This window comes from Pseudochaenichthys georgianus, chromosome 2 (genome assembly GCF_902827115.2).
Source record: "Pseudochaenichthys georgianus chromosome 2, fPseGeo1.2, whole genome shotgun sequence".
In the NCBI taxonomy this organism is placed as follows: Eukaryota; Metazoa; Chordata; class Actinopteri; order Perciformes; family Channichthyidae; genus Pseudochaenichthys; species Pseudochaenichthys georgianus.
Window position 1 is genome coordinate 2,103,882 of NC_047504.1, and position 27,561 is coordinate 2,131,442.

General features: G+C 42.3%; 1 protein-coding gene across 1 annotated transcript in view; it reads left to right on the forward strand.

Annotated features, from left to right (window-relative positions):
* The window catches only part of LOC117457566 (activin receptor type-2A-like), a 66,946-nt gene that overhangs the window by 19,194 nt on the left and 20,191 nt on the right, over positions 1–27,561 (forward strand). The window contains 4 exon segments of the mRNA XM_034097720.1: positions 5,466–5,673; positions 6,869–7,002; positions 10,451–10,605; positions 22,254–22,397. Of these exon segments, the coding sequence (XP_033953611.1) occupies positions 5,466–5,673; positions 6,869–7,002; positions 10,451–10,605; positions 22,254–22,397 (641 nt within the window).

Below are 27,561 nucleotides of genomic sequence, written 5' to 3' on the forward strand. Positions count from 1 at the left end.
CGCTAGACTGTCATACGATATTTTTACCCGGATATCGTTTTGCAAAAAAGCTGCTGTCTGCGTTCATCTGCAAGGAATCAGACTCTCCTTTATTTTGGCAGGGAGGGAATGAAAGGGCTCACTTCTGTTGCTTTTGTAATCAGGATTTTGATTCCTCTTATTTTCTCTGTCATGCCTGGATCATTTGTATTGCTTACCTTCAACACAATTTTTCATTGGTGTATTGGAAGTGCATTTTATTACAAATGCATTTTTGACGACTTCACAGTGTTGCATACTTTGAGGCAGTAAAGAAATGTCGTTCCACCTGTTATTGTCAAATTACTACATTCTCTGTCAATGACCTTTTCACTTGCCTTGCAAATCTTTCAATTGAAACGGTGCTTTTTCAAGTTAACCTTGTAAAAATATGCGATGGAGAAATTGTTATTTGCCACCGCTCGTTCAGGAAAAGCCAACGATGCTGTCTTAATAAGGACACTCCTTGAAATTCAAACAACTATAACGGTGTCTCCTGTTAGTCTACTACAAATAAACACGACGTTTATCTTCTGTTAACTTGATTTATTCCATCAACGTACATAACACCAATACAGAGCCATTAACGAACAGTGGACCTCATGCTCCAGGTCTACACAGACTCACTGCGCATGCGTTACACAGCCTCAAGAGAGCAACCTAGACTACCGTATATCCTGTAGTATAGGCGCAAAGAGATTACATGTTAACAATCTCATTCTATCTTTTTAAAGAAATACACTAAACAAAAATAACTTTACATTGCATGAATCATAAAACAATCATACAGTGACTTAAAACAAAAATGTTTAAATTCCCTGAGTAGTCAACATAAATTAGGGAAACATTTAAGAAACAAATACATAAACAAAGGTGTTTTCAATGTTCCATTTCAACAGACACTTTGACCCAGATCCCATTGTCCTTCACTGAGTGCTTTTAAGAGCACAAGAGCCGAAGCTCCTTTTTTTGTGAGACAGTCAGCGAGCTGAGATTTTGTGTCTGACCAACGCACCTGCTTGATCCTCTTGCTCTGTATGAGCTCCTTAATGCTACTGATTTCCAACCTGAGTCTCTTCTCTGTGACTTGTTTTGTGGACTTGAGCGCATCGAACAGAGAGTGGTTATCAGTCACACAGAGTACAGGGGGTGCATTCAGTCCAGCATTTCCAGGAGTGAGCTCAGAAAATAGTGTGGCTAGAAAAATTGCATTGTCTACCCCATCTGACATGGCAAGAGTTTCCCCTGCAAGGGTACTGCGAACCACTCGTCTGATTTTCTTTGAATGCCAACAGAGGGGGGAAAACTTCCCTCTTTCTCCCATAAGTGTTATAAAAGTACCTCCCTGTGTGCCTCCGTCTGGGAGGTTTCCAAATGAAGCATCACTGAAAACTATCAAGTTCAAAGCATCACTGTTTCCCAGATGTTGAAATCTGAGTGTCACCTTTTCAGACTTTAGTTTACGGATGATCTTATTAGCATCATGAACAGACTGTACTGTTGCCCCTTTTATATTAGAAGCCAAACAACATGAATCAAACATTACATCAGGTCTTGTCTGTTTAGCGACCCATAGGATCTGTCCTATTTTTGATCGTAACTGCTCTCTCTCAGTTTCGTTGAGGGGTTCATTTCTCTGTGTGGCCCGACTTGCTTGTATGGGAATAGGCTCCAGGTTCTCGATGTAACTTTGTTGATGTACCTGAACTTCACCGTTAACAGTTACCAAATCCATTCCTACATAGGAGAACTTTTCATGCTCCTCACGCCCAACCTTGAATGCAGACTGCAGTTGGGGGATCACATTGGATGAAAAGTTTGATGAGCCTGCCCAAAGAAAATCATCTACATGACACGCAAGCACCCCAGTGACCTTACATTGCTCATCCAACCAGTAAAAGACTGCCGGATCCACCTGTGACACTCTACCACCAGTACTCAGCATGATTTCCTTCACTTTGTTGTACCAATATAGTGATGCATCTGCAAGACCATATACACATTTCTTTAGTTTCCATACAACATGTTGACATCCTGCCTCTAGAGGGGGGCGGATATAAATATCCCTGGATAGCTCCATACCTTGCAAGAATGCAGATGTGATGTCCATAGAATGGACTTCCCACTGGTTTTGACATATCACTGATAACATAAGTCTGAGTGAATCTGTGGCACGTGTCGGGGAATCTTTCGGTAACTCTTGAATATTCAGCTCTTCAAAACCTCTGGCAACCAGTCGGGCTTTAGGCACTATACCCTTGGGAGTGTCCTTAAGACTTCAAACCCATCTGGTGGAAATGCATTTCTGCCCTGCATCTTCAACTTCCTCATATACATTATTATTGTGCCAGTTCTTTATTTCTTCCTGTTTAGCTGCATCACATGAGATGTCTTTGGTTACAAGTACATCAGCTTCTCTGTCTTCTGTTTCAATGTTGAGATGATCAACCTGTGAGATATCAATTGATTCCTTTTGCCCATCACTACCATCATTCTCTAGATGTTGCATGTTATACCAGGTTTTATATTTCCCCGTAGCCTTGCCTGATCTCCCTAAGACTCTTGCTTTAAGTAGAGTATTGTCACCTCTGTTCATATATGTTACAGTCTGTCCTGTTTTTAAACTCACACCTGCAGAAGGGCAGGATTATTATGGGCATTAGGCCTCTGCGCCATTTCAGTTTGTGTTACGCTACTCAAAGTGTGGAGGATCGATCGCTTCACTTGTATTGGCTTCCCTGTCACCCAATTGTTGTTCATTCTCTGTATTTTGCTCACTGTCTAAACTACCAGTTGCATTGTTTATACCTTGCTCACTTCCTGCTTCTGTGTCAGCATCATTTTGTACCATTTGCTCTTCATTAACCTTTGTGTTCACCTTGGAAAGCCTAGAGTGATGCACTCTCACTAGACAACCACCATGCCTCACAAAAACACCATCCTGACCAATAACTACCCCTGGTCCTTTCCACTCAGTGCATTCAGCTCGTTTGTAATACACCTTGTCACCCATCTCATATTTCTCATCTGTGGGTCTGAGCTGCTTACGTAGTGCTCGTCTTCTCCTTTCTGAGCACTCTGCTTCAGTAAATGCTTTTCTAGAGGCATGCAAGGCTGAAATGTGCTCTCCTACTCTAGCACTCATCGTGGTACCTTCTAGCGCAGGTGGTTTATCAACCAGTACAGAAGGAAGGTTGGGGTTCTGGCCAAACACCAGTTGATGAGGACTGTAGCCGTGCACATTGAGCATACTGTTCTTAGCCATGAGAGCCCAGTCTAGGGCTGTTTGCCAGTCACATCCACTCCCCGTCTGACCTTCTGGATGATGTCGGTGAGGGTCTGATTGTGTCTCTCCAGTAGCCCGTTGCTCCAGGGGCTGTATCCAGCCGTGGTTTTTGTCTCAATGTTAAAGTTCTCTGCCATGTCACGGAACTCTGCATTGTTGAATTCTCCTCCATTGTCACTGTAAATTCTCCGTGGTGGGCCGTGGACGCTGATCCATGTATGAAGGAAAGAGTTCACCATCACAGAGGAGTTCTTTGTTTCCACGATGCTTCCAGCGCTGAAACGTGTAAATTGGTCAATGATGTGGAGGTACCATAAACTTGGTTCCAACTCGTGCAGGTCCACTGCCACCGTTTCATTGTACTCTGAAGCCAGAGGCAAGCCCACAGCAGGCTGCGGCTTGGTCTTGCTGTATCTCTGGCATATGTCACATTCCTGTACTATTTGTTGTAAAATAGTGTCACAATCTTTGTCTTTATTTCCCCCGGAGGAGTCGCTGTAGTCTTTCTGCGGAGGCGTGACCAAACTGTTTGTGTAGTTTCAGGAGAGCTTTGTGTTTCTCATTTGAGGTCATATTTTCTGTGACTGTAAGGACCTCATCTTCATTCTGGCTGTCTTCTGTGACTGTAAGGACCTCATCTTTCATTTCAATTTGATTCAATCCTGTGTCCTTGTCTCTGATATCTATACAGTAGTGTCCTGAACTGGTGAGTTCAAGAGGGATATTCTGTTTAAACATCACAGCTCTATCATTCTCCATGTCCAAGATGGTTCCTGCCCTTTTCAGTGAAGTCTTACTCAGAAGTAGTGGGATATCAGCTTTGACTACTTCAGTTTCCACTCGACATTTTGTCTGTCCTATTTTGGCAGGCAGGTGCAGTATTCTGGAGGAATGCACTATATTTCCATCTCCAAAACGGAATGGTCTGGAGCTTGGAGTTTCACTTTTCACAATCTGGTTCACTTGACTTTGACTGAGATCAGCGACAAAGCTGTCCAACCATTTTTCTCCACACACTGTGCGGGTACATGCAGTGTCAATGATAGCCGTCCCTAAAGACTCGGTTAGGAATACCTCTGATTCAGACAGTGAGGCTTTAGTAAACAGTGTAATGTCACATTCCTCTACCTTTGTTCCATCTTCAGTTAGCTTTACTTGTTCGCTACTCTTGTGAGGACAGTCTTTAGCCCAATGGAACGTGCTCTGACATATAGCACATTTTGATCTCTTACCGAACCAGTGGGTTGGTACCCTGTGACTGTTGTCCAACTTGTCCAAACTGCTGCGTTGTTGGACGTCTGAATCTTCCTTGTGAGCGTTGCTCTGTGAATAACGCTTCATCGTTAACATGTATTCCGTTTGATGTGCCGCCTTGCACTCTCCCCCCAAAGATCCTCTTCAGCGCGGACTTCATTGCAGCAAACGTTAAATCTGTACACGCAGTCAGCGCCATTTGTCTATTTTTCTCGTCTAGACAAGCCGTGTCCAAAAGTTTAAAAGCTAGCACGGCGTCAGGAAGAGTCATGTCGTACTTTTTCATTCGGTTGTATCGCTGTTCAAAGTCAATCACATAGTCCGCCATGGACACGGAGCTCTCCTTTTTGATACAGTCAAAAAAAGAGTAAGCATCGTATGCGCGGTCTCTCTCTTCTTTGAGAAACATGCCATCTAGTTTTGCTAGCAGTGTGTCCATACCATTGTTGTTGTTCAAATCCACAGCGGGTATTTCCATGGCGATGTCCCTTGCCCTTCCTTCCAGCCCCAGGACAACGGCGAGGGCTTGTTTCTTCTTATCAAGTTCAGTAACCAGCTGCCAAATGGCGATTTCATTTTTCCAACACTCGTATGGTCGGGATTCGTCGAACTTCGGTGGAACTTTGTAGTTAGCAGTAGCCATCTTCTGCTAACCATCCTCTGCTACCAATGTTAGTCTACTACAAATAAACACGACGTTTATCTTCTGTTAACTTGATTTATTCCATCAACGTACATAACACCAATACAGAGCCATTAACGAACAGTGGACCTCATGCTCCAGGTCTACACAGACTCACTGCGCATGCGTTACACAGCCTCAAGAGAGCAACCTAGACTACCGTATATCCTGTAGTATAGGCGCAAAGAGATTACATGTTAACATCTCCCTCTTGATCCTCTCCAGGTGCCATCCTGGGACGCTCGGAGACGAAGCAGTGCGCCTACTACAACTCCAACTGGGAAAAGGAGCGAACCAACCGCAGCGGCATCGAGCCTTGCAGGGGCGAGGAAGACAAGCGGCGCCACTGTTTCGCCACGTGGAAGAACGTCTCCGGTGTCGTGGAGGTGGTAAAGCAAGGCTGCTGGCTGGACGACGTCAACTGCTACGACAGGTACGCAGGAAGCAGAAAATAAACATGCAATGCCTGAACAATCTAATGAAACCAAGTCAATGCACGTTCATCCGTAGGTCTGTTGAGTAACTTGTATTTAAAACCATTTTCAGTGACATTTCAAAAAATGAACGTCACTTGTTTATCGTCAGAATAGACTGGTTTGGTGCGTTGTCACTTTTGACAGCATTGAAGAGTTCCTCTCACGCCTCACATGTGGCTGTCAGGGACTCGCAAATCCTCCCTTTTTTAGAAAGTGTGAAAACACAACATCTCTTCTGTTGATTGTATGTGAAATATGTCGTTTATACCGAGCAACAATCTTGGTTTAAGGGCTAATTTGCTCTGAAATGTAAGGTATTTGCCCCACAAACGAAATGAATATGTCAAAAATGATTCAAACTGAATTAAAACAACTAACAAAAAAGTACATTTACAAATGTATCAAAGAATACGAAAAATATCCATGCAGTGTCGCCTCTTTAATCAATGCTTCAAAGCTGTACACTAATTCAAACAAGCACACCATGAAGAGATGTTGACTCTGTAAACAGCTCAATGAAATTACCAGAGTCTTTGGTTGATTTCCCATCTTTAGGAATTGCCGTGCAGATCTTAACAGACCGTGGTGTATTCCTCCAAACACAGAAACAGATATGATATTATTCTAGTTTGTTCCCGGCTCAAACCTCACCCTGGCTGCTGGTTTGAGCCGGTTCTGCTTATGTTTGATTCGCGAGTGATAAAGTAGATGGAGCAGCCTGCACAGTTTGGGTACCTCTGCTCAGACGGCGCCGCCTCGCCTCCCTGGAGAGTCCAGAGCAAGGCGAGGGCGGCTGCTGCCACTTCCTTTGGCTTTTATCTGATGACTGTGTGAGTGTGAAGCAGAGAGAGTGTGAGATTGTAAGTGTACACGTGTGTCTCTTTGCATGTGTATTGCCGTGTGTAGGAGTCACTTAATAAATGTTTTCCTTTCATGTCTTCCGAGAGGCAGGAGGGGAGTGTGTGTATGGGCCTCGTAAAGCTTCTGCAGGGAGAAGTGTGTGAGCACATCAGCGTGCAGTTGATGAGTTTGCGCGTGCACTCACTGGCACTTAAATAAAATAAATTGCTTCCCTGTCCTCTGCAATCGTGCAGAGAGGAGGGGATCGTTGAGTTCCTTGTTTTCTAATTCCCACCTCCATGTCTTCCGCAGTAGCGAGTGTTTGGAGAAGAAGGAGAGCCCCGACGTCTTCTTCTGCTGCTGTGAAGGCAACATGTGCAACGAGAAGTTCCTGTACGCCCCTGAAGTGCCCCAACCGGGAGCACCGCATCATTCTACCGCCTACAGTATGTACACTTCAACACACACACACACTTTGCACACTAGGGTTGTGTTGCTGCCCAACTAGGGATGCTCCGATCGCCAATTTCGGGGCCGGAATCAGTATCGGCCGATACCGATCGCCGATCCGATCGAGTGGGCGGGGCCTAAATGGAAGATTTAAACATCACTTTAAATCTTCCATTTAAAGTGATGTTTAAAACTCAGTTAATGCTCATTCTCTGGAGCTTCCACAAACAACAATCAACTTAATTATTACATTCAAATGATGTACATTATTCAAGTTTACATTCACTTTGGATAATAACACGGGAGAAATGAGCGGAAGCGCTCTCTTTTCCTCTCTCCCTCTCCTGACAGCCTGTCAGTATTTCATGCAGCTCACTGATCCAGTAATGAGTGACCCGACAATGAAGAATACATATATTTATAATAACTAGTTTAGCTTGTTCCAGAGGTAGATAAAATAGCTAAGTGTGTTAGGTCTAACTACATTACATTACATTGCATTTAGCTGACGCTTTTATCCAAAGCGACTTACAATAAGTACATTCGACCAGGAAGACACAACCTTGAGGAAAACAGAATCATATAAGAACATCAGGTTTCAAAGAGCCAATCGTTTCAAGTGCTGCTCAACTGGCTTTAGATAAGCCAGTCCTTTATTAGTATATAAGTGCTTTGTTAGCAGTTCTTTGTTAGTCATTCTATCGCTCGAAGTGGAGTCGAAAGAGATGAGTTTTCAGTCTGCGCCGGAAGGTGTGTAAGCTTTCTGCGGTCCTGATTTCAATGGGGAGCTCATTCCACCATTTTGGAGCCAGGATAGCAAACCCACGTGTTTTTGCTGATGGGAACTTGGGTCCCCCCTCGCAGCGAGGGTGCAGCGAGTCGTTTGGTTGGTTTTGGTTGATTAACTCTTACGGTACGTCCACACAGCAGCTTTTCAAAAATCTTGAAAAGCTTGGAGCTGGGCGTGTCTGAAAGCTTGGGGATTTTTTGCGAGCAACGCGACCAACAACCAATCACATGAATCTCCCGCCCCCGACATACAAAGCAAAAAACCGGGGATTTTATGCGAGCAATATATATATATATAAACTCCCCAAACAGGCGAAAACCTACCAGTTTCACCCACTGTCTCTGCCACCTCCCTCCATGCCTGGTTCCTCCAGTTTGTATCCCGTTAATAGTTCTGGTCGTAAAGAACCGGGTGATTTGCTACCGTAATTTCTCGTTTGGAATATGAGGAAATGAACTGCGGTCCGGTTCTCCCTGTGTGTGTGTTTCGCTGCGCTTACCGGTCCGGCGGGCGGAGCTGCAGGATTTCTGCTTCACACACGTTGCATACCGCTATTTTACTGTCTTTTTCAGACACCTTAAAATAATGCCAGACCGGTGAAGCCTTTTTGGCGAGCTTGTTTGCCGCACACAGAGAAAAGTGTCATGTATTTTACGTCATGCGATCGGCTCTCGCGATCGGCTCTCGCGATCGGCATGTTTAGAGAGCACCGATCGATCGGTAGAGAGTGAGTATCGGCCGATCTCGATCGGTGACCGATCGATCGGAGCATCCCTATGCCCAACCTAAAGTGGATTTTGCTGGAGTTGAAAAATCAACTTTCTTATATTATATGAGTATTTCTGCTTACACCAAGATTTATGAGCAAAAACACCCACGAACAGTAGCAGGGAGAATAAGATTTTTAAAATATCGTGTTGCCTCGACATATGTGTAGTAGTTTAAACTTTATTTTCTAACATCCCAAAACAATATCCAGGATTATAATTTGAGAACAGGAACAGGTTATTTACCAGGTGGGATTTGACTTGGTGTTGTGGTGCGTACATTTGATTTGATTTATTTTGAATGTGTAAAGCAATAATACCAAAGAAAATGAAATTAAACATGAGAATTATTATACTATACAAACTTAAGCGGTGTCAAATTGATAAACAAAAATATTACTGACTTACAAATTATATATAAACAAATGATCTACTTAATTACACATCCGAAAAGGGGTGGGAAGAAGTTTCCACTTATTTAATCCCACCCCAATTATTAACATATATATATATATTTATTTAACACATAAAAAAAAAAAAAGTAAAAACACTGATTGAAAACAATTTTAAGAAAACTATAATAGCATTAAAAAATAATAAAATGTATAGCAGTATTTACATTGAAATAGAATAGAATAAAATATGTGCAGTAATAACAAAAAGATCCTCCAAAAAGTGATGTACAAAACTGATCTCCAGGGAACACGGGTGTGGCTTTTTGAAAAACAAAATGATGTAGCCCATTATACTCTGTGTGCGCTCACAAACCGGTGACAGTTTGGTGTCCTTGAACTCATCACCTCGCTGCTGAAGGCGCGTCTGTCTTCTCCTATTCCTTTAAATGTGACTCTGTGAAACCTGCAGACACCCTGTAGAGAAAAAAGCTTTATGACAATCGCCCTGAGCGTCCCACCATGCAGCTGGTGCAGCCCCGTCGGCCCCAACTTGTTCTTTCACCCCCCCACCCCACCCCGCGGATGGCGTCCGGGCGTCGGCGCTCTGACAGGGGCTGCCCAATCAGACGCTCACACCTTGTGATGGCAGCACGGGCTGAGCCAGCAGGCATCACCCTGCAGGGGTCACACACAGTTCACAGCTCTGTTATTTTTGGAAGGGCGGATTACGTTATGTCACGAGATGGATTTGCTAATCCTGGTGTGTGTGTGTGTGTGTGTGTGTGTGTGTGTGTGTGTGTGTGTGTGTGTGTGTGTGTGTGTGTGTGTGTGTGTGTGTGTGTGTGTGTGTGTGTGTGTGTGTGTGTGTGTGTGTGTGTGTGTGTGTGTGTGTGTGTGTGTGTGTGTGTGTGTGTGTGTGTGTGTGTGTGTGTGTGTGTGTGTGTGTGTGTGTGTGTGTGTGTGTGTGTGTGTGCGCGTCTGTGTGCGCGTCTGTGTGTGTGTGACTCCTAAGCACACAGGCGGTAAGCAGGGTTGATGCTGCACTTAGAGATGATGCAGCACAATGTCAAACCAATCAGGCAGCTGTGGAACAAGTATGCAGATTATGTGTAGCCATACCAAAGAGTAAAAATACTCTATTGCAAGTAAAAGTCCTGCATTCAAAATCTTACTTAAGTAAAGGTATCAACAACAACATATACTTAAATTGCTTAAGAAAATTAAAGCATTTGTTAAACTTTATGGTTTATTTCTGAAATATATTACAATGATTGCATTTGTATTATTGATGAATAAATCACAGCTGGCATAAGTGTAGCTATGTATAATAGCATAGTATAATTGCTGCTAGATATCTTAACTGATATGTATGTCAATTTATTTTTATTTAGACGTAACAATGTGATATATTGGATTGTTTTATATTTTCATGAAGATAAAAAATGCCAATTCCTAACTTGTCATTTTTTGTCAACTCTGTCTCTCCCCACAGCCACCTCCAACCCATTTTCCCAGAAGCCCCAGCTGTTCAGCACTCTGCTGTACTCCCTGGTTCCCATCATAGGCCTGGCCGCCGTGGTCCTCTTCTCTTTCTGGATGTGGAGGCATCACAAACTGGCCTACCCCGCCGCCCTCGTCCCCACACATGTAAGTCTCAGGAAAACTCTTCAAATGTGAAATGAAACCCTCCAACTAAAGTCCACTCCATGACAACTTTTGCGTCTTCATGAACCCTCATCACGTGGTGTGTTTCCAGAGGTCACCTGTCAATCAGACGGTGTGGCAGGGACACTGGTGTCGGCTTTCTTCAAAGTTGCTGCTGATGCAGTTAGGGTTTCTCTTTTAGTCCGTGCTTCATCTGTTAATTGGAAAGAAGAGGAAAAAAGTCAAACGCATTGTTTCCTGCGTCCCAAATAACCCACATACTGTAAAATCAAACACTAAAGCTTGCAAACACACATACAAAGGGACATTTAACGCTGTACTTACATGACAACCATTAAATATAACAAACAATGCAAGTCAATTGTCATTAGTTTCTCGTGTGAATAAAGACTCTTGTTTTGTTTGGAGTAAAAACCAACCTTCAACTTTACAGCTGATCGAGTCTGCAGTGGGCTGAGACAGCCTTTCCCCCCCCCCCCCCTGCACACAGAGACACCATGTGCTCAGAGTTTACGTTGAGATAATTGCTTTTTCAGTTTCTTCTTGTGAAAGTTGTATTGAAGGAGCCCTGGTTTCCTTTTTACCTTGAGTCTCTTTCTGTAGTTACGACGGCTCGTATTGTCTCACCTTTTAATCACACAATTGCGAAATGCAAGTTTGAGGCACATCTGGTTGTGTCGTCGTTCGCTTATTCATTACTTATTCATTACTTTGCCATCAGGGTTTTTCCATAGCTGAAAAAACATCAACTTTTCATGTCTTCACTGGACAATTTCATCACCTGTTTTAAACATCTTCATCCTCCTAGGGCTGGGAATAACGCTGTTTTGCAGAATTCCTGATTCATGTCGTTTTTGTGCTATCACTTCAAGGCAGTTATGAGCCAACAGCAGCAGCAGAGCTGTATTCTCTGCAGCTCGGCAGCAAGGGGGAAAGAAAACCCAAGCAGAGCTTCCACCGTATGGAAGAGGAGTCAGGGGCCTCTGCATTATTGATGAGGCTTTATATAGGCAAACAAAACTAAACGCAGAGACGCTCGCAGCTCTGCCTCCGAGGATTGTGGGTGGGTGGGGAGTGCGGGGGCGGGAGTGAGGAGAGACATGCAATTCTTTCAACTTGGTTATTGTATTTGCACAGAGCTAAAGCATGGCAGGGAAGAGATACAAAGATAGTGGCACAATGCAATCAGGAAACAAATGCTAATGTGCATCGGAAATCAACACTGCTTTATGAAACATCTTACCTGGAGACAAATAAATGAACGACATAAAACAAAACGAGATCATGACCAACGAGGAGTCAGATCAACTCAGAATGCACAGCTGAAATATTCATAAAATCACAAGGGGGGGGGGGGGAGAAATGAAGTCATGGCGGATGTGTGTAATCGCGTGTGCGTGCAGAAGTATTTAATGCATGAGTAGGTGTACAAGGACAGGAGGAGGAAAGGAGGTCACTCGTACACGGATGTATTTAAGAGTCTGAAAGGAGCTGATGCAGTAAACCCCACCCGCCTGCTACTTGAAGGTGGATAAAACCTTATCTGATACACATCCCAAGGTTATTTTCTAATTGTTTACACCAGGGTTTTCAATAGGCGCTTTCACACCTGAGTACTTTTCCCGTTTACTTCCGATAGTTCCTGGGATTTTGCGTTCACGCCAAAAAGAGAATTTAGTTCATGAGAACTTTTTAGTGCCTGCTAGAGAGGTGGGACTTTCCTGGGGAGAAAATAGTTCCAATTTCTGATTGGCTGGGCGAATTGCAAACCACGCCCCGTAAAACTCGGAAAGGTTTTTTGAAGCCGCCATTGTATTTGCTGGCATTAGCATTATTAGCATTAGCATTAGCCCAGCGCAGAAACGCAGAGAGACTAACTTATGGCAACACAAAAAAAAACATGGGAGCGGTGGAGATGAGGAGGTGTCGGCGTTCTGGCGATTTACTCAGAAGGCTTCAGTCGAAGCTGCTGGGAGTCCCAGAAGAAGAAGAAGAAGTGACATCAGCGGCTTCATTTGCGTAATCTTCCCTCAGGGAACTTATTCCGGTGTGAACGCGATCGGTTCTTAGTTCCATGGGGGTACTAAGTGCTGGGAGCTAAGTACGGCAAAGTACTTGGTGTGAACGCGGCTAATATAGAAGATGGAGAGCTGTGGGAGATGGATGCAGCAGGAGGGGAGATTTATTTCTATGTTCATGTTTTGGGGTTGTTGTTGTTGTTGTTGAAGAATGCTCCACAGGCTGTATTAAAAAAGCAGGGGAGACTCCGGCAATCACTCAAACGGCTCGCTCCTCCAAAGTCACTGCGGACGGCTTCCAGCGATTCTTCCACCGCTGAGAGCGAAAAAACCCGTCTGCTCCACCGCAGGTTACCGAGCAACACCTGCCTGATGGAGTCACATTTATATAAGAACTCGGGACAATAAGATGTTTGACATTTGAAAAAGAAAGGTAACGCCTACTGTTAAACCTGACTCATAGCTCCAAGGCATTCTCCCACATCGACATGTCTCTCGTCAAGCAGAGGAATGAAGACAAAGTCACTAGAGTTGTCCAAAAGGCACTAAACAAATCTGTGTGCAATTGAAGTGCAAATTATACTTCAATATAGTTTGTATTTTTTAAAGCGACACGAGTTGCATAACAAACCGACTTTCATTATGTTGCATATTAGCTTATAGCAACTCAATTAGCCCTCAAAGGTAGAATATACTTTATGGATTTAGTCTAAAAGAGCGCAAGTAAGCTGGACTTTATCCTGCTTGTTTTTGTACTACATTCATTAGAGCATAATACACAATACTTACTCATCGATTTGTTGTGTGACAGTAACACATTGCCCACACTTTTTGCTAGTTAGATCTTATGGTTTTTCGTCATATGTATTTTTCTTTGTTCTTTTGGCTCACTTTCTACGTTTAGCCAGCCAAAGAGTTCACGGTCAGTGAAGACAAAGAAAGTGGCTTCCATTATTTTCTTTGCAAGGTAATGAAACATGCAGTCTTCATGATGCAAAAGTAATTGTTCCCATTTAATGATCATTTAATAGATTCATTATCACGCCTCAGTGATCTAATTTAGAAAAGAAAGACTTTACTCGGGACAGACTAAAGGTGAAGGTATTTGAGTTCATACAGGGTTAAACATTTTTAAAAGTGCATCTTTAACTTTCTTGCACTTACTTTCAAGGCCCTCGAGCCTTAAGGAGATTACATCCAGAGTGAAATGTAGAAAACAATGCAGCTAAGTGACTAAATGGCACGTTGTCATTATGAGGGTGGTCCATCATGGGCTGCATATTCGCCACCAAGCCTCCATTACTCACACCACAGCGCGAAGTGGAGGCACATTGGAATTGATTGTGTCTGAGTACACAGACCCACCGCTTTCACACGCAAAGGCCTGCAGCACTTACACTTGTGTCTGGACATTTTTTTTTTCCACCTGGGTGCCGTTTTCTTAATCTATCCATCGCCCTGATCGATTCTGACCGAAATCTCATCAATTGCTTTACTATGGAGCTACTCGCATCTGGGTGTAGCTTTCCAAAGAGCAGCTAATGGGGCGTCCAGGTGTCCTGAAAGACTGCTGACTTTTGACTGCTGCTGTGGCTTATTTGTGATTTTGACTTGACTTTTGCGTTGCTCATTTTTTTCTTTGCTGGGAAAACGCAGCTCATGTGTTGCCACGTGAAATGCAAATCAGATCAAATTGTGAGCTGGTTGTGAAAGATATACTCGTTTGTGTATTTTGACATGCTTGGTTATGCTTACAATTCTCCTTGGGGGTTACTTTAATTTGCTTTCCATTGACATATGGCTGTGAATAAAACATTAAAAACTATGTGTAGGTATTTACTAGAAGGGTGAACACAACATCACATAGTGTCTAATTTAAATAAAAAACATTTCCAATTTTAGAATATTTAGTTTGGACTAGTTTCTTATAAGGCATGTTTTGTTTTAAATGTAAGATTGAAGCATATGTGAATCTTTTTTAGTTTTTCTCAAAGTAAAAAAATGGCAAATAATACTTTTAAGAAAGACATATTTTTGCTGTTTTTTGTGCAGTATGGTCAGTTTTAATTTCAGTTTAGGGGCTTTCGTTCACTTATTTAACTCTACATTTCTGTGTCTTACATAATCTTTGTGTGTACAATCTTCCATCAGGGGGAACTATAAGAACTTTCCTTTTAACACATTGTTAAATCCATTTTCATTTGCGCTGCTTATTAATAGCATCATGTGCATTCCTTTATACACCATCTTGCCTTGGTACCATGCTTATTAACACCTTGTGATCCATATGGGATTACCTGTTCCTTCATGTGTCCCAGACTCAATCTTCCCAAGCCTCGGTCTGGAAGGAGAACAAAAGGTTGTTCGGGGACGACCCACCGTTCCCCTGCCCCTATTTCATCCACTAACCGAAGGAAAATAATTTCTCTGTTTGCTTCCTATGTTCCTTTTCAACAAGCACGCCTTTCACATTATGGTGGAGGTAAGAGCAGTTCAATTGAAGTTGAAACTCTATTAGTTTTCCCCCCCTTTTTTTGGGTTCAGAGCTTGCTTTGAATTCTCCACCTCGATCCCAGACCACCATTTTGTTCTTCTCTTTGCGTCTTGTTTTCGGTTGGAAGCACTTTTTTTTGTTCTGCCTGGGTATTATTGCATGGATGGATGTCTTTTGTGTTCCCTGCTGAAAAATGTATTGTGCATGGTGGAAAAAAAGTGGCCGACACGGCTCCGAATGCAGCCCTCCTTTTCTTTTATTATATGAATGTCCACCTGTGATGTTTATGTAACGTATTGTGTCTGATGTGACCCAGTTTCCAGAGTGCTATCTGCAAGACCTATGGCTCACCATGCAGACAGGCGGGAGAAACTGCAGCATGCTTTTCATCCTTAAATGCAAAACGAGGACGAGTGCAGATAGATTTTTGCATAAGTACGAGAATGGCCACTTACCTGGGAAAAAAATTCAAGGCACAGAGTGTAAATTACTTAAGTACAAGAGGAGCGTAAGCCTCTGTAAATGTACTTTGGCTCAAATTCTATCCTTCTGGAGTAGCAGTATGGCTCACAGAACATTTAAAAATAAATATATAATGGGCAGCTCACTAAATAAAAGTCAGTCATGCTGTCAGAGTTCAGAGCCAGGCTTATTGTGAGCCTTCCAGCTGCACTCTGTTTAAGGTCATGTCAACAACTTTTGCGATTACCTCAAGTTCACATCAACAACACAACATGACCTTAACATGTGAGTTATGGAGGAAAGCTTCAACGCATTTCTAAAAATCAAACTTAGCATTTTGATTGACTTCACGTAAACCCTGGACAAACCAAACCGGGCCTCACGGATCAGTTGTGATGTAACAGATGAAGGTGTAATCCGATTAGGCCATGGGAGATGGTTGAGGGTTGGGAAGAACGGCGTGAAGCAGCAGATTCTGTCTTCCTGTTTCCTGCGGTCTGCTGACTCAGTGTAATGCGCCCCCGTCGGAGGATCGGACACGGTATCCGGTGACTCCCTGGGGGGGGGGGGGGGGGGCCGCATCGTCAGGCTGAAAAGCCCCGGAAAACAGACAGAGGGTTTCCAGAAACAAGAGTCCTGAGATAACTTGCTTTTCAACCTCATCAGGATCATCTGAAATGCCAAGAAGTTGTCACCATGTGGATGACATTCACCATCAGATCCGTCATCAAAATCACATCTCCGTTGCCCGGCATGTGCAGGAATCCTCCCCTGGCCTTAAGTCTAACGATGACTTGCATTGTACCGTTAGGCAACACCGGCACGTCTATCGTCATTTACTCATTCGCATCACGATCGGACGCACTGCCACATATTTGGCCGCGCACAATGGATGCACAGGAATTTGTCTTTGTGACATTTGTGCAGACATACTGGTGATTCTGTGGGAAAGATAAGATGGTGCGAGAATTGCTGATTTATTAACCACATCGTCGCCAGTATCAGAATGACTTTTACCCCAAATACAGACGTTTCTTTTGCTATTTTAAGGCTGGAATTAATGCCTTTTTAACAGTTCTCCAACTTACTAACAACCTGCAACGTTAATAATCCACCTGAGGATCTTTTATTATATCATTCATGAAGATACCCTGATTACAACACTGGAGCTTTTCTCTGTTTCAGACTCACCTGACATGCATTATAAAACAACTCCTCCAATGATCTTTTTCCCATCCAAATCATGATCAGAATTTGAAACACTTTTAATTACTTAGCACGATAAACATGCATGCATTTGAATGGAAATGTAATAAATGGCTACAGAACAGCAAGCACCTCTTGTGTTGGCTGAAAAGACACGGCCCTTGGATAAAACTCTAATTTTCTCCACCAAATCCTGATCAGAATAATAACCGCCTTAGACTCAGAAGAATGTTTTGCTACATTTTCTGCCATTTTCCCTGACAGTATCACAGCAGGTGTACCCTTCTGGTTCTGCTTTCCCTCGCACTTTCCTGTTATTTAATTGCTCTCGGGACAGAATATTCTCTCCTTTTTTATCTCTGTTGTCGGCTCACAGTTTCCTACTGTTGGGCTAACAGTTGGATTTGTTGCTGGTGGCTGGAAAACAGGATAAAAGTGTTGGATAACAACACCATTAACACACCAATAGTACATGTATATTGTGCAAATTGTCTTTCTGATATTGGGATCTCTTAAATGGATCATGCAAAATATATAAAACACAAACAGGAAGATAGAGGGACCAATAGAAATATAATTACTATAGTCTTTACAATATTACAAACCTTATATTTTGACAATTCTACTGTTATACTTGTCGTTGGAGTGACTTTCACTTAAAGTATTGCATCTACAGTTCATATGAGCTTGTTTCTAATCATAGATATTCCCTTCAAACCACCAATCATTTCTATGTTATTTTATCCATCTTAAGTCCATTTGGTCTCAATTATTCTTAAAGCTCAAACAGTGCTGATACATGACAGGGTTTCCAAGTATATTTACACAAAATGTTGGAAATTACTTCCTTGGACTTAGTACGAAATTAGTACGAGTCACTAGCTAAACTCGAAGCTAACTTTGTGGTAAGATGAAGTCAGTGAAATGTGAATACAGCCCATGTTCTGATCATTACTTCATTATCTTCTAGTTGTTTGCTTTTAGGATGGAAGACAACTGTACGTTTTTATTCAACTCCTCCTCAGGGATACCTCCAAAGAGTGTGTTCTCATGCTTACTAAACAACATTGAGAACAGATAGATTCCTTATTCAGTTGGTACTTTGTGTTCTGGAAGATGTTTTTTAAGGGTGGCCACTTGGGACCGCTTGTGCCGCTCTGTAATCCAACCTCAGCTGCAGCATTGTGGGTAATTTCCCCCGTCATTTGGCCGGCGTTCAGTGTGAGAGCAGAGCGTACAGACAGCAGGTCTGCCTCGCAGCTCTGTGTCAGAAGAAGGGAAGACTTTAAATACACACTCCAATCCTCCATTCCCCCTTCAACTGGAAGGCAGTGGAAGACACCCTGCTGCATGTTTCCACAAACAAAACCATTTTTTCCTTTATTTTTACTAAGCTACTTGTTTATCTGCAGCTGCTTCGACACGGATAGTAGTACAAACTCCACTCCTGGCTTAAACTCTGTCACTCATTTGGAGTAATTTGGTCATTTCATGAGTTAAAAACGATATACATTAGGTTTTGCTAGACTTATTCTACAGCAATGCTAATTTAACTAAAATCATGTTACTTATTTAACATACATTAGGCGCTTTCACACCAAGTACTTTGCCATACTTAGTTCATCAGAACTCTTTAGTTCATCAGAACTCAGATCGCATTCACACCGGAATAAATCCCTGAGGGAGGATTAGGCAAATGAAGCCGCTGACGTCACTTCTTCTGCTTTGGGTTTACTGGCAGGCCGCAAACAACTCCACGGCGTATACTGCCACCCGAAGTCCCCGGCCGAAAGTCCCCGGAGTTTGGGGACTGGCTTCCGAGTAAATCGCCAGAACGCCGACACCTCCTCATCTCCACCGCTCTCGCGTTTTATTTTGTCTTGCCATAAGTTAGTCTCTTTCTGTTGGTGCGCGGGGCTAATGCTAATGCGAGTAAATAAAATGGCGGCTTCACAAAACCATTTGGGAGTTTTACGGGGCGTGGTTTGCAATCCGCCCAGCCAGAAATGGGAACCTTTTTCTCCCATGAAAGTGCCTGCTCTCTAGCCGGGACTGAAAAGGGGGTGAAAAGGTTATCATGAACTAAGTTCTAGTTCCAGATTTTTTTGGTGTGAACCCACATTTTCAGAACTATACTGGGAAAAGTACTCCGGTGTGAAAGCGCCTAATGTATCAGGGCAGTCCATACAATCTTAATTTCTCCAGGATTAAATGCCAAACTAGTGTTTTTATTTAATATTTCCAATACTTAAACATCCAAATCCAGTACCATGGTGTACCAGTAGGCATGAATAAGAACCTATTAAACTGAAAAATCTTTAAAGGGATTCTTTAGGTATAAAATGGCACAATCTCATGTCGCACCAGACACTTTTCACTTATCTTTCAAAAAGGAAGTACCTTCTTTTATGTGGACTAAAGGTCACTTGGTTCATAACCACACACACTTTGAAATGGATCAAATCAAAGCTATAAATGCTACTAAATAGGCGCATTCACACCGCAGTACTTTTCCCACAAAGGTTCATGAGAACTCTTTTGTCGCGTTCACACCAAAAAGAGACGGTACTAAAATGAGTTCATGAGAACCTTTTCACCCCCTTCTCCGTCCCTGCTAGAGAGCAGGGACTTTCGTGGGAGAAAAGGTTCCTATGTCTGATTGGCTGGCGGATTGCAAACCACGCCCCGTAAAACTCCCAAAAAGTTTTGTGAAGCGGCCATTTTATTATCCTCGCATTAGCATTATTAGCATTAGCCCAGCGCAGAAACGCAGAGAATGTATGGCAACACAAAATAAAACATGGGAGCGGTGGAGATTAGGAGGTGTCGGCGTTCTGGCGATTTACCCGGAAGGCTTCAGTAGAAGCTGCTGGGAGTGTTAATTTCGTCAGATATTTTTTAATTTAGTTTAAGTCTTAGTCCTGTGTTACATTTTCTTTTTAGTTTTAGTCATATTTAGTCACCTTCATCCTGTTTTTATTCAGTCAAGATTTAGTCGACTAAAAGTCTGAGCATTTTAGTCTTATTTTAGTCAAAGAAAACTAATTATTTGAGTCTACTTTTTGTCAATGAAAACTGTTGAGTCTTTTTTAGTCATCAGATTATATAGAACATTTCAGTCAAACTAGTCTAGCCAAAACCAATAATTTGTCATTTTAGTCAAACGTATTTCACAATAAGATTATCTTGTCCTTATTTGATGAAAAACACAGGTTGAATGATTAAGAATGCAGCTTTGCAGAGAGTATCTGGTGTGTGGTGTTTTTACCAGCTGTGTTATGGCCACATTGCTTCCCTTCTGATGAAACAATGCATTCGCTTTTTTTCTCCGCCTCATTGTAGCGAAAATGGGCCCAAATATCACATCGTTTCTTTCTCCCAAGCAGTGGTGGCTTTAGACTTTTTCGTTGTCAGTCATTTTGACGGACAGGATCGTAACATTTCCGTCATAATCCATTATTATCCGTCGAGTGCACAATTTATCAATCACTCGCGCTGACGGGTTAACGCGAGTGCGACCACTGCTCCCAAGCCCTGTTGTTGCCATATTATTTTCTGTTAAATAAGGTTAGTTAGACCATGAGTTAGACGTTAGACCCGAGTCTTCCTGACAGTTCATATTGTGCCGCTGCCCGGTGTAATTCAAATGATCCGCCGCGCGCACCAGACACACAGCTGCTGCCCAGCGCAGCACCGGAAATGGAACTGCTGGGAGAAAACTGACTATCAGAGATGTAACGTTATCTTTGATAATATTTCGTCTCCTTATTTTTCGTCAACGGAAGTAAAGAGAGATTTTGGCATAGTTTTTATTAAGTAAACTACATTTTCGTCTCGTCACTTTTCGTCAACGATATTGCATGATGATTTCGTTACAGTTATTGTTTACTGCCGTCGGTGCCGCTCGTCATCGTCTCGTTTTCGTCATGGAAAAAAAGGTCGTTGACGAACATATTTCGTCATAGTTTTAGTCAACAAAATTAACACTAGCTGGGAGTTCCAGCAGCTTCTACTGAAGCCAGTCCCCAACTCCGGGGACATCCGGCCGGGGACTTTGGGCGGCAGTATACGCCGTGAAGTGGTTTGCGGCCTGCCAGTAAACCCAAAGCAGAAGAAGAAGAAGTGACGTCAGCGGCTTCATTTGCCTAATCCTCCCCCAGGGATTTATTCCGGTGTGAACGCGATCTGTATTTAGTTCATGCGAACTAAAGAGTTCTCATGAACTAAATTCTCAAGAACCTTTGTGGCAAAAGTACTGCGGTGTGAATGCGCCTAATGACACAGAGTTTGTTTCTGGTGCCACCATAGTCTTGTCAGGACAGGCGGTTTCAAATTATTTGCATATCACCAGTGTTTAGAGTGGGTCGGTGCCAAATCCTCGACATAAAATCAAACGGAGCGTGCTGCAACTCTTCCTCAAAAGAGAGCTCATCTCTGTGTGTTGGATTAAATCTGTAGCAAACCTTTAACCCGAAAGGGGGCATTTTATTGGACGTGAGATTGACAAGCTCTTGTGAAATATCGTCACGCCGTTTGAATGGATCCTGTGGGCCTCGGGGTCTGGTAACTTGCTCCAGTTTATCAAGCACCTTCAGTTCAAGTAAACACATGAGCAAGGGGGGGGGGGAGAGAGATTCCTTCCCGACAACAGCGATACAACGACGTGGATGTGAAGACGAGATTTTTTACAGGAGCATATCAGGTTGCTTCAAAGGCCATCAGTCATGCGCTGGTCTCTCTCCTCTAACTTTTATCCTTTTGGAAATGTGACTCCCATGCTTCTTTTGAACCTCTCTCCTCGCTCGCACTCTTGTCCTTCCTGTGGAGTCACATGTGAAAGTGATCAGCTTAACCCCGATCACCAGCTGTGTTTAACCCACTTTACATTTGGAACACTTGCTTTCACTTTTGTTTAAACGGGATTAGCATGGACACTCAGCGCACTCATGATGATTCACCCCCTCTGTGTTTTTATTTTCAACCCATTTTCAAATCAACCTGCTTCATATTCATTCATGTTAAGATCTTGAGGTGACTTGCCCACGTTTCCAGCTTCCACTTCCACTTTACGCTTCTGTAAACTCACGCTGATCCAGCCCTGAGGGGTTTTAGTTGAATTTAAAATGAATTAAACCTGCTACATATGCCGTGTCCTAACTTCCAAAAAACACTTCAGTTATAGCAATACTGAAGATATACATTCAGCGCTTCCTGAAGCAGAATTTCAAAAGTAATTTAACCATAAAAAAGAAAGCAAAAAAGCAGCCAGGCACCACAACATAAAAAAAATATAAGAAATGGGCTATTAAAAAAGTGCATTATCACATACAATTATATTCTTAACGTTGTGATTTAAGGTGTCAAGATAAGGGCTTTCTCGATTAGGGATGATGACAAGAATAAGGAATAACACTGTGTTCTGTCTTTTTTTCTCTGCCCTCTCTCTAAAGGACCCCGGACCCTCACCCCCGTCCCCCATCCTGGGACACAAGCCGCTGCAGCTGATCGAGGTGAAAGCCAGGGGGCGCTATGGGTGTGTGTGGAAGGCCCAGCTCCTCAACGATTTTGTGGCTGTTAAAATCTTCCCCATTCAGGTATAAGATACTGGATATTTATGTTTTGGTTGACTTGTTTTGTATTTATTTTCTTATTGTAATTTCACTTTTTTTATTGCATTGTTGTTTCATGTTTTTATTTTATTTATTTATGTATTTCTTTGTACAAAACAGAAACTTATTTCTTTACAGAGAATTAAAGAAACTAGCCTTATTGTTTGCTTATAAATAAATATTTAAAAAATCAGCCAAATTAATAATTAATCTAATAAATGTAAATTAATATTAATACAAATATCATACTGAATTGAAAACACAATAAGTTCAGATTAGGCTTCAAGCCCCTTTGGAGACGTGTGTAGACGATGAAAAGAAACAGAAAGCTCATAATACAAAATGAAAAAACAATAAACATAAAGGCTTATTTGAATCCCGTTTCAGAAGATGATCTTGTCGCTGATTTAACTGTGGACATATTCCTGATCTTTATGAATTATTTCTACCTCTGCTTCTCGCCACCTTACTTGTCGTGTATGATTCATATTTGATTCTTTCCTTAACTATTGATGACAGAAATAACATCTGCGCGTGTCTCCCCCCGCTGTAGGACAAGCTCTCGTGGCAGAACGAGTACGAGATCTTCAGCCTGAGCGGCATGAAGCACGACAACATCCTCCACTTCATCGGAGCGGAGAAGAGGAACAATAACCTGGACCTGGAGCTGTGGCTCATCACCTCCTACCACTGATAAGGTATGCAGTCCGTGACAGAGCTCCAACGCCTTTAAAGTTATTCTTTATTTTTTATTGAGTCATTTCTGTTTTTATACGTTTTGAGCTGCAGACTTTTACAAAGCAGTGGTTTGCACACAACGCAGGAAATAACATGCTGAATACATTTTTGTTATCCAGTTTAATAGCAAGCAATACCACGCCGTCTCTTTTGAAATGTAAGGTTAATTGATGACATTGATTATGTGCAAGAGAAGTTTTAAGCACTCTTTTTACAGTACGATAAGACAGAAATGTTCCATTTGCCATTTGCAACACCAACAAACACATATATTTAAGAACAAGAAACAAGGAAACAGACATTTAACATAACATTACAATCACTGTAGACCAGTGTTTCTGAACTTGTTCATACCAAGGACCACTATACCAATAAAAAAACACTCGCGGACCACATAACTCCCACAAATATCCAAAATCACATCGTTGTTCTAGAACAGATTACAAATCGCCTGAAAATGGTACAAACAAGTGGCAACATGTGTGACGAAGGTGTTGCGCTGGGCTATATCATGCAATGAAACTTAAGCTCGCTCCATTGCGGAGATATTCCCGCGAGAGTGCGGAAAACTTTCATTTATTTCAAATGTGAAATGTTACCAATATACTCACGGACCACTAGGGGGCGCTCACGGACCGCCAGTGGTCCGCGGAGCACACTTTGAGAAGCACTGCTGTAGACGATATGTCCAAGATCCTTTGACGTAGATTTGATCTGGGATTAATCTCCATATTTCATTTTAGGATCGACTTCAATCTAATCTAAGCAAATCCACTGGAAATATAAGAACAAATGATGATATTTTGACACATAAACTAGCTTTACTTTAACAATTCAAACACATGAGGGAATGTATTGCTTTAACAAAGTCGCAGAGGGGTGAAAAAGCTGTTGCATCGTTGCATTCAAAGTAATTCAATCTAATATGCAACTACTGACAATTAAGCACTCAAGTTTCCACAAATAAATAATAAACATAGCCTTTTTCATAAATATGCCGCTGAAGACTCTGACCAGCGTGTGTTCTGGTTTACTCCTGCACAAGTAAACAAATGTGTTTGTTTGTGTCCATGTAAACACAGCTATATATCCGTCGTAGCCTATCGCCTGGCAGCCCGAGCACAGGCAGCTGATAACGTTGTAAACACTGGAAGAGGGGGAAAACATGCATGAAGCCTGCACATTGTATTGATTCCGTTAGCAGCCTTAGGAGCTAATCCATAATTACTATATACTTCCTGCTGGTTCTTTCTCTTTTTATAAGCCCTGTTTATCCCGAGAAGGTGGATTTTGTAAGCCGCGTTGTGCTCTTTGTAGCATTTGGGCTTTTAAGTGCCTCTGTGTTTTGAGGGGTCATTACCGAGGAAGTGGAGAGGGATTCTCTCGTACGCTTCGCTTGCTTGAGTTTCCCAGCCGGGGCCAAGAATTAAATCACTGAGCTTAAAAAGACTTTCCCTGCGTGAATAAAGATTGAACAATTAAAGGTTGTGGGTGTGGTGACTCTCAGTTATCCACAAATGTGGTTTAAAGGAGTTCTCGAAGAAGGTCAGCAATATATCAGAACAACATTTTGGTGCCTTGTCAGCATCCACTGTAATTATTTAGAAAGCAGAAGCTTTGGAGGACACATAACTTAAATATTAACATACAAAAAGCCTGTCCTTCCTGCCGTTATTTAGTCAGTTTGAGCTGAAACTTGTGCAACACAGCTGGAACACTGATTGCAGAGTTCAGTGTCCTTGACAGCTGATTTATGTCTGCATGTTCGGGGCTTTTGAGAGGTTTTATGTCGAGGTTTGAGTTTCCTTTGCATGCAGGAGCTTGCTCTAAAGGATGCATGACTCTTCCAAAAACTTCTTGTAACAGAATCTTAGATCAAATCAAATCCAATTGTATTTATATGGCACATTATGACAACAATACACTTGTGTTAGGGGCTTTACGGGAAAGAAAATATGAACAATAGACAATCCAAGTGACAAATTATCATGTGAATGTTTACAAAATTAAATAAGATGGATCCAAGTGCCTTAACTATAAGATGTAGGAAAAGGTATTAAGCCTACTTAAAGATGGAAAACTTGCCTCCTGAACACAAACTGAGAGCTGGTCTCAAACAATTGTTGTCTTTTAAAGGGAGATTGTCTGATTGGTCGCCTTGTTTTTTTTATAATTGAACAGCATTGGAAGTAATGAACAAGCCCAGGTAACACTGGGAAACATTCACTACAGAAGTGATCAGATGGAAACATTTCCACATGTGTTGGAGCTGCCTGCCCTCTAGTGGTGACTCCTGCAGCGGCACCTGCTTTCATGAGTGACCTTGTGTGAAATGAACATACATTATGTAAGACGGAACATGTATAAAGGATAAGGAATGAAACGGGTGCAGCTTGAACATGTCCATCTCAGCATTATAATCCTTCTTTGGGAGCAAATTAGATTTCTATACAGCAATATTTAATGTAAATCTTCAAATGTGACTAAGAGGCATTTGCCACGATGAAAATGTGTCTCAATAGTACGATAAAAGAAGCGGATATTTAAGCATATCCTTGCTGATAAAATCCTAGCAAACCTTCCCTTGATAAAGGGGGAGAAATGAAGTCATGGCGGATGTGTGTAATCGCGTGTGCGTGCAGAAGTATTTAATGCATGAGTAGGTGTACAAGGACAGGAGGAGGAAAGGAGGTCACTCGTACACGGATGTATTTAAGAGTCTGAAAGGAGCTGATGCAGTAAACCCCACCCGCCTGCTACTTGAAGGTGGATAAAACCTTATCTGATACACATCCCAAGGTTATTTTCTAATTGTTTACACCAGGGTTTTCAATAGGCGCTTTCACACCTGAGTACTTTTCCCGTTTACTTCCGATAGTTCCTGGGATTTTGCGTTCACACCAAAAAGAGAATTTAGTTCATGAGAACCCTTTTCCCCCTTTTCAGTCCCTGCTAGAGAGGGGGGACTTTCCTCGGAGAAAAAAGTTCCAATTTCTGATTGGCTGGGCGAATTGCAAACCACGCCCCGTAAAACTCGGGAAGGTTTTGTGAAGCCGCCATTGTATTTGCTGGCATTAGCATTATTAGCATTAGCATTAGCCCAGCGCAGAAACGCAGAGAGACTAACTTATGGCAACACAAAAAAAAACATGGGAGCGGTGGAGATGAGGAGGTGTCGGCGTTCTGGCGATTTACTCAGAAGGCTTCAGTCGAAGCTGCTGGGAGTCCCAGAAGAAGAAGAAGAAGTGACATCAGCGGCTTCATTTGCGTAATCTTCCCTCAGGGAACTTATTCCGGTGTGAACGCGATCGGTTCTTAGTTCCATGGGGGTACTAAGTGCTGGGAGCTAAGTACGGCAAAGTACTTGGTGTGAACGCGGCTAATATAGAAGATGGAGAGCTGTGGGAGATGGATGCAGCAGGAGGGGAGATTTATTTCTATGTTCATGTTTTGGGGTTGTTGTTGTTGTTGTTGAAGAATGCTCCACAGGCTGTATTAAAAAGCAGGGGAGACTCCGGCAATCACTCAAACGGCTCGCTCCTCCAAAGTCACTGCGGACGGCTTCCAGCGATTCTTCCACCGCTGAGAGCGAAAAAACCCGTCTGCTCCACCGCAGGTTACCGAGCAACACCTGCCTGATGGAGTCACATTTATATAGAACTCGGGACAATAAGATGTTTGACATTTGAAAAAGAAAGGTAACGCCTACTGTTAAACCTGACTCATAGCTCCAAGGCATTCTCCCACATCGACATGTCTCTCGTCAAGCAGAGGAATGAAGACAAAGTCACTAGAGTTGTCCAAAAGGCACTAAACAAATCTGTGTGCAATTGAAGTGCAAATTATACTTCAATATAGTTTGTATTTTTTAAAGCGACACGAGTTGCATAACAAACCGACTTTCATTATGTTGCATATTAGCTTATAGCAACTCAATTAGCCCTCAAAGGTAGAATATACTTTATGGATTTAGTCTAAAAGAGCGCAAGTAAGCTGGACTTTATCCTGCTTGTTTTTGTACTACATTCATTAGAGCATAATACACAATACTTACTCATCGATTTGTTGTGTGACAGTAACACATTGCCCCACACTTTTGCTAGTTAGATCTTATGGTTTTTCGTCATATGTATTTTTCTTTGTTCTTTTGGCTCACTTTCTACGTTTAGCCAGCCAAAGAGTTCACGGTCAGTGAAGACAAAGAAAGTGGCTTCCATTTTTCTTTGCAAGGTAATGAAACATGCAGTCTTCATGATGCAAAAGTAATTGTTCCCATTTAATGATCATTTAATAGATTCATTATCACGCCTCAGTGATCTAATTTAGAAAAGAAAGACTTTACTCGGGACAGACTAAAGGTGAAGGTATTTGAGTTCATACAGGGTTAAACATTTTTAAAAGTGCATCTTTA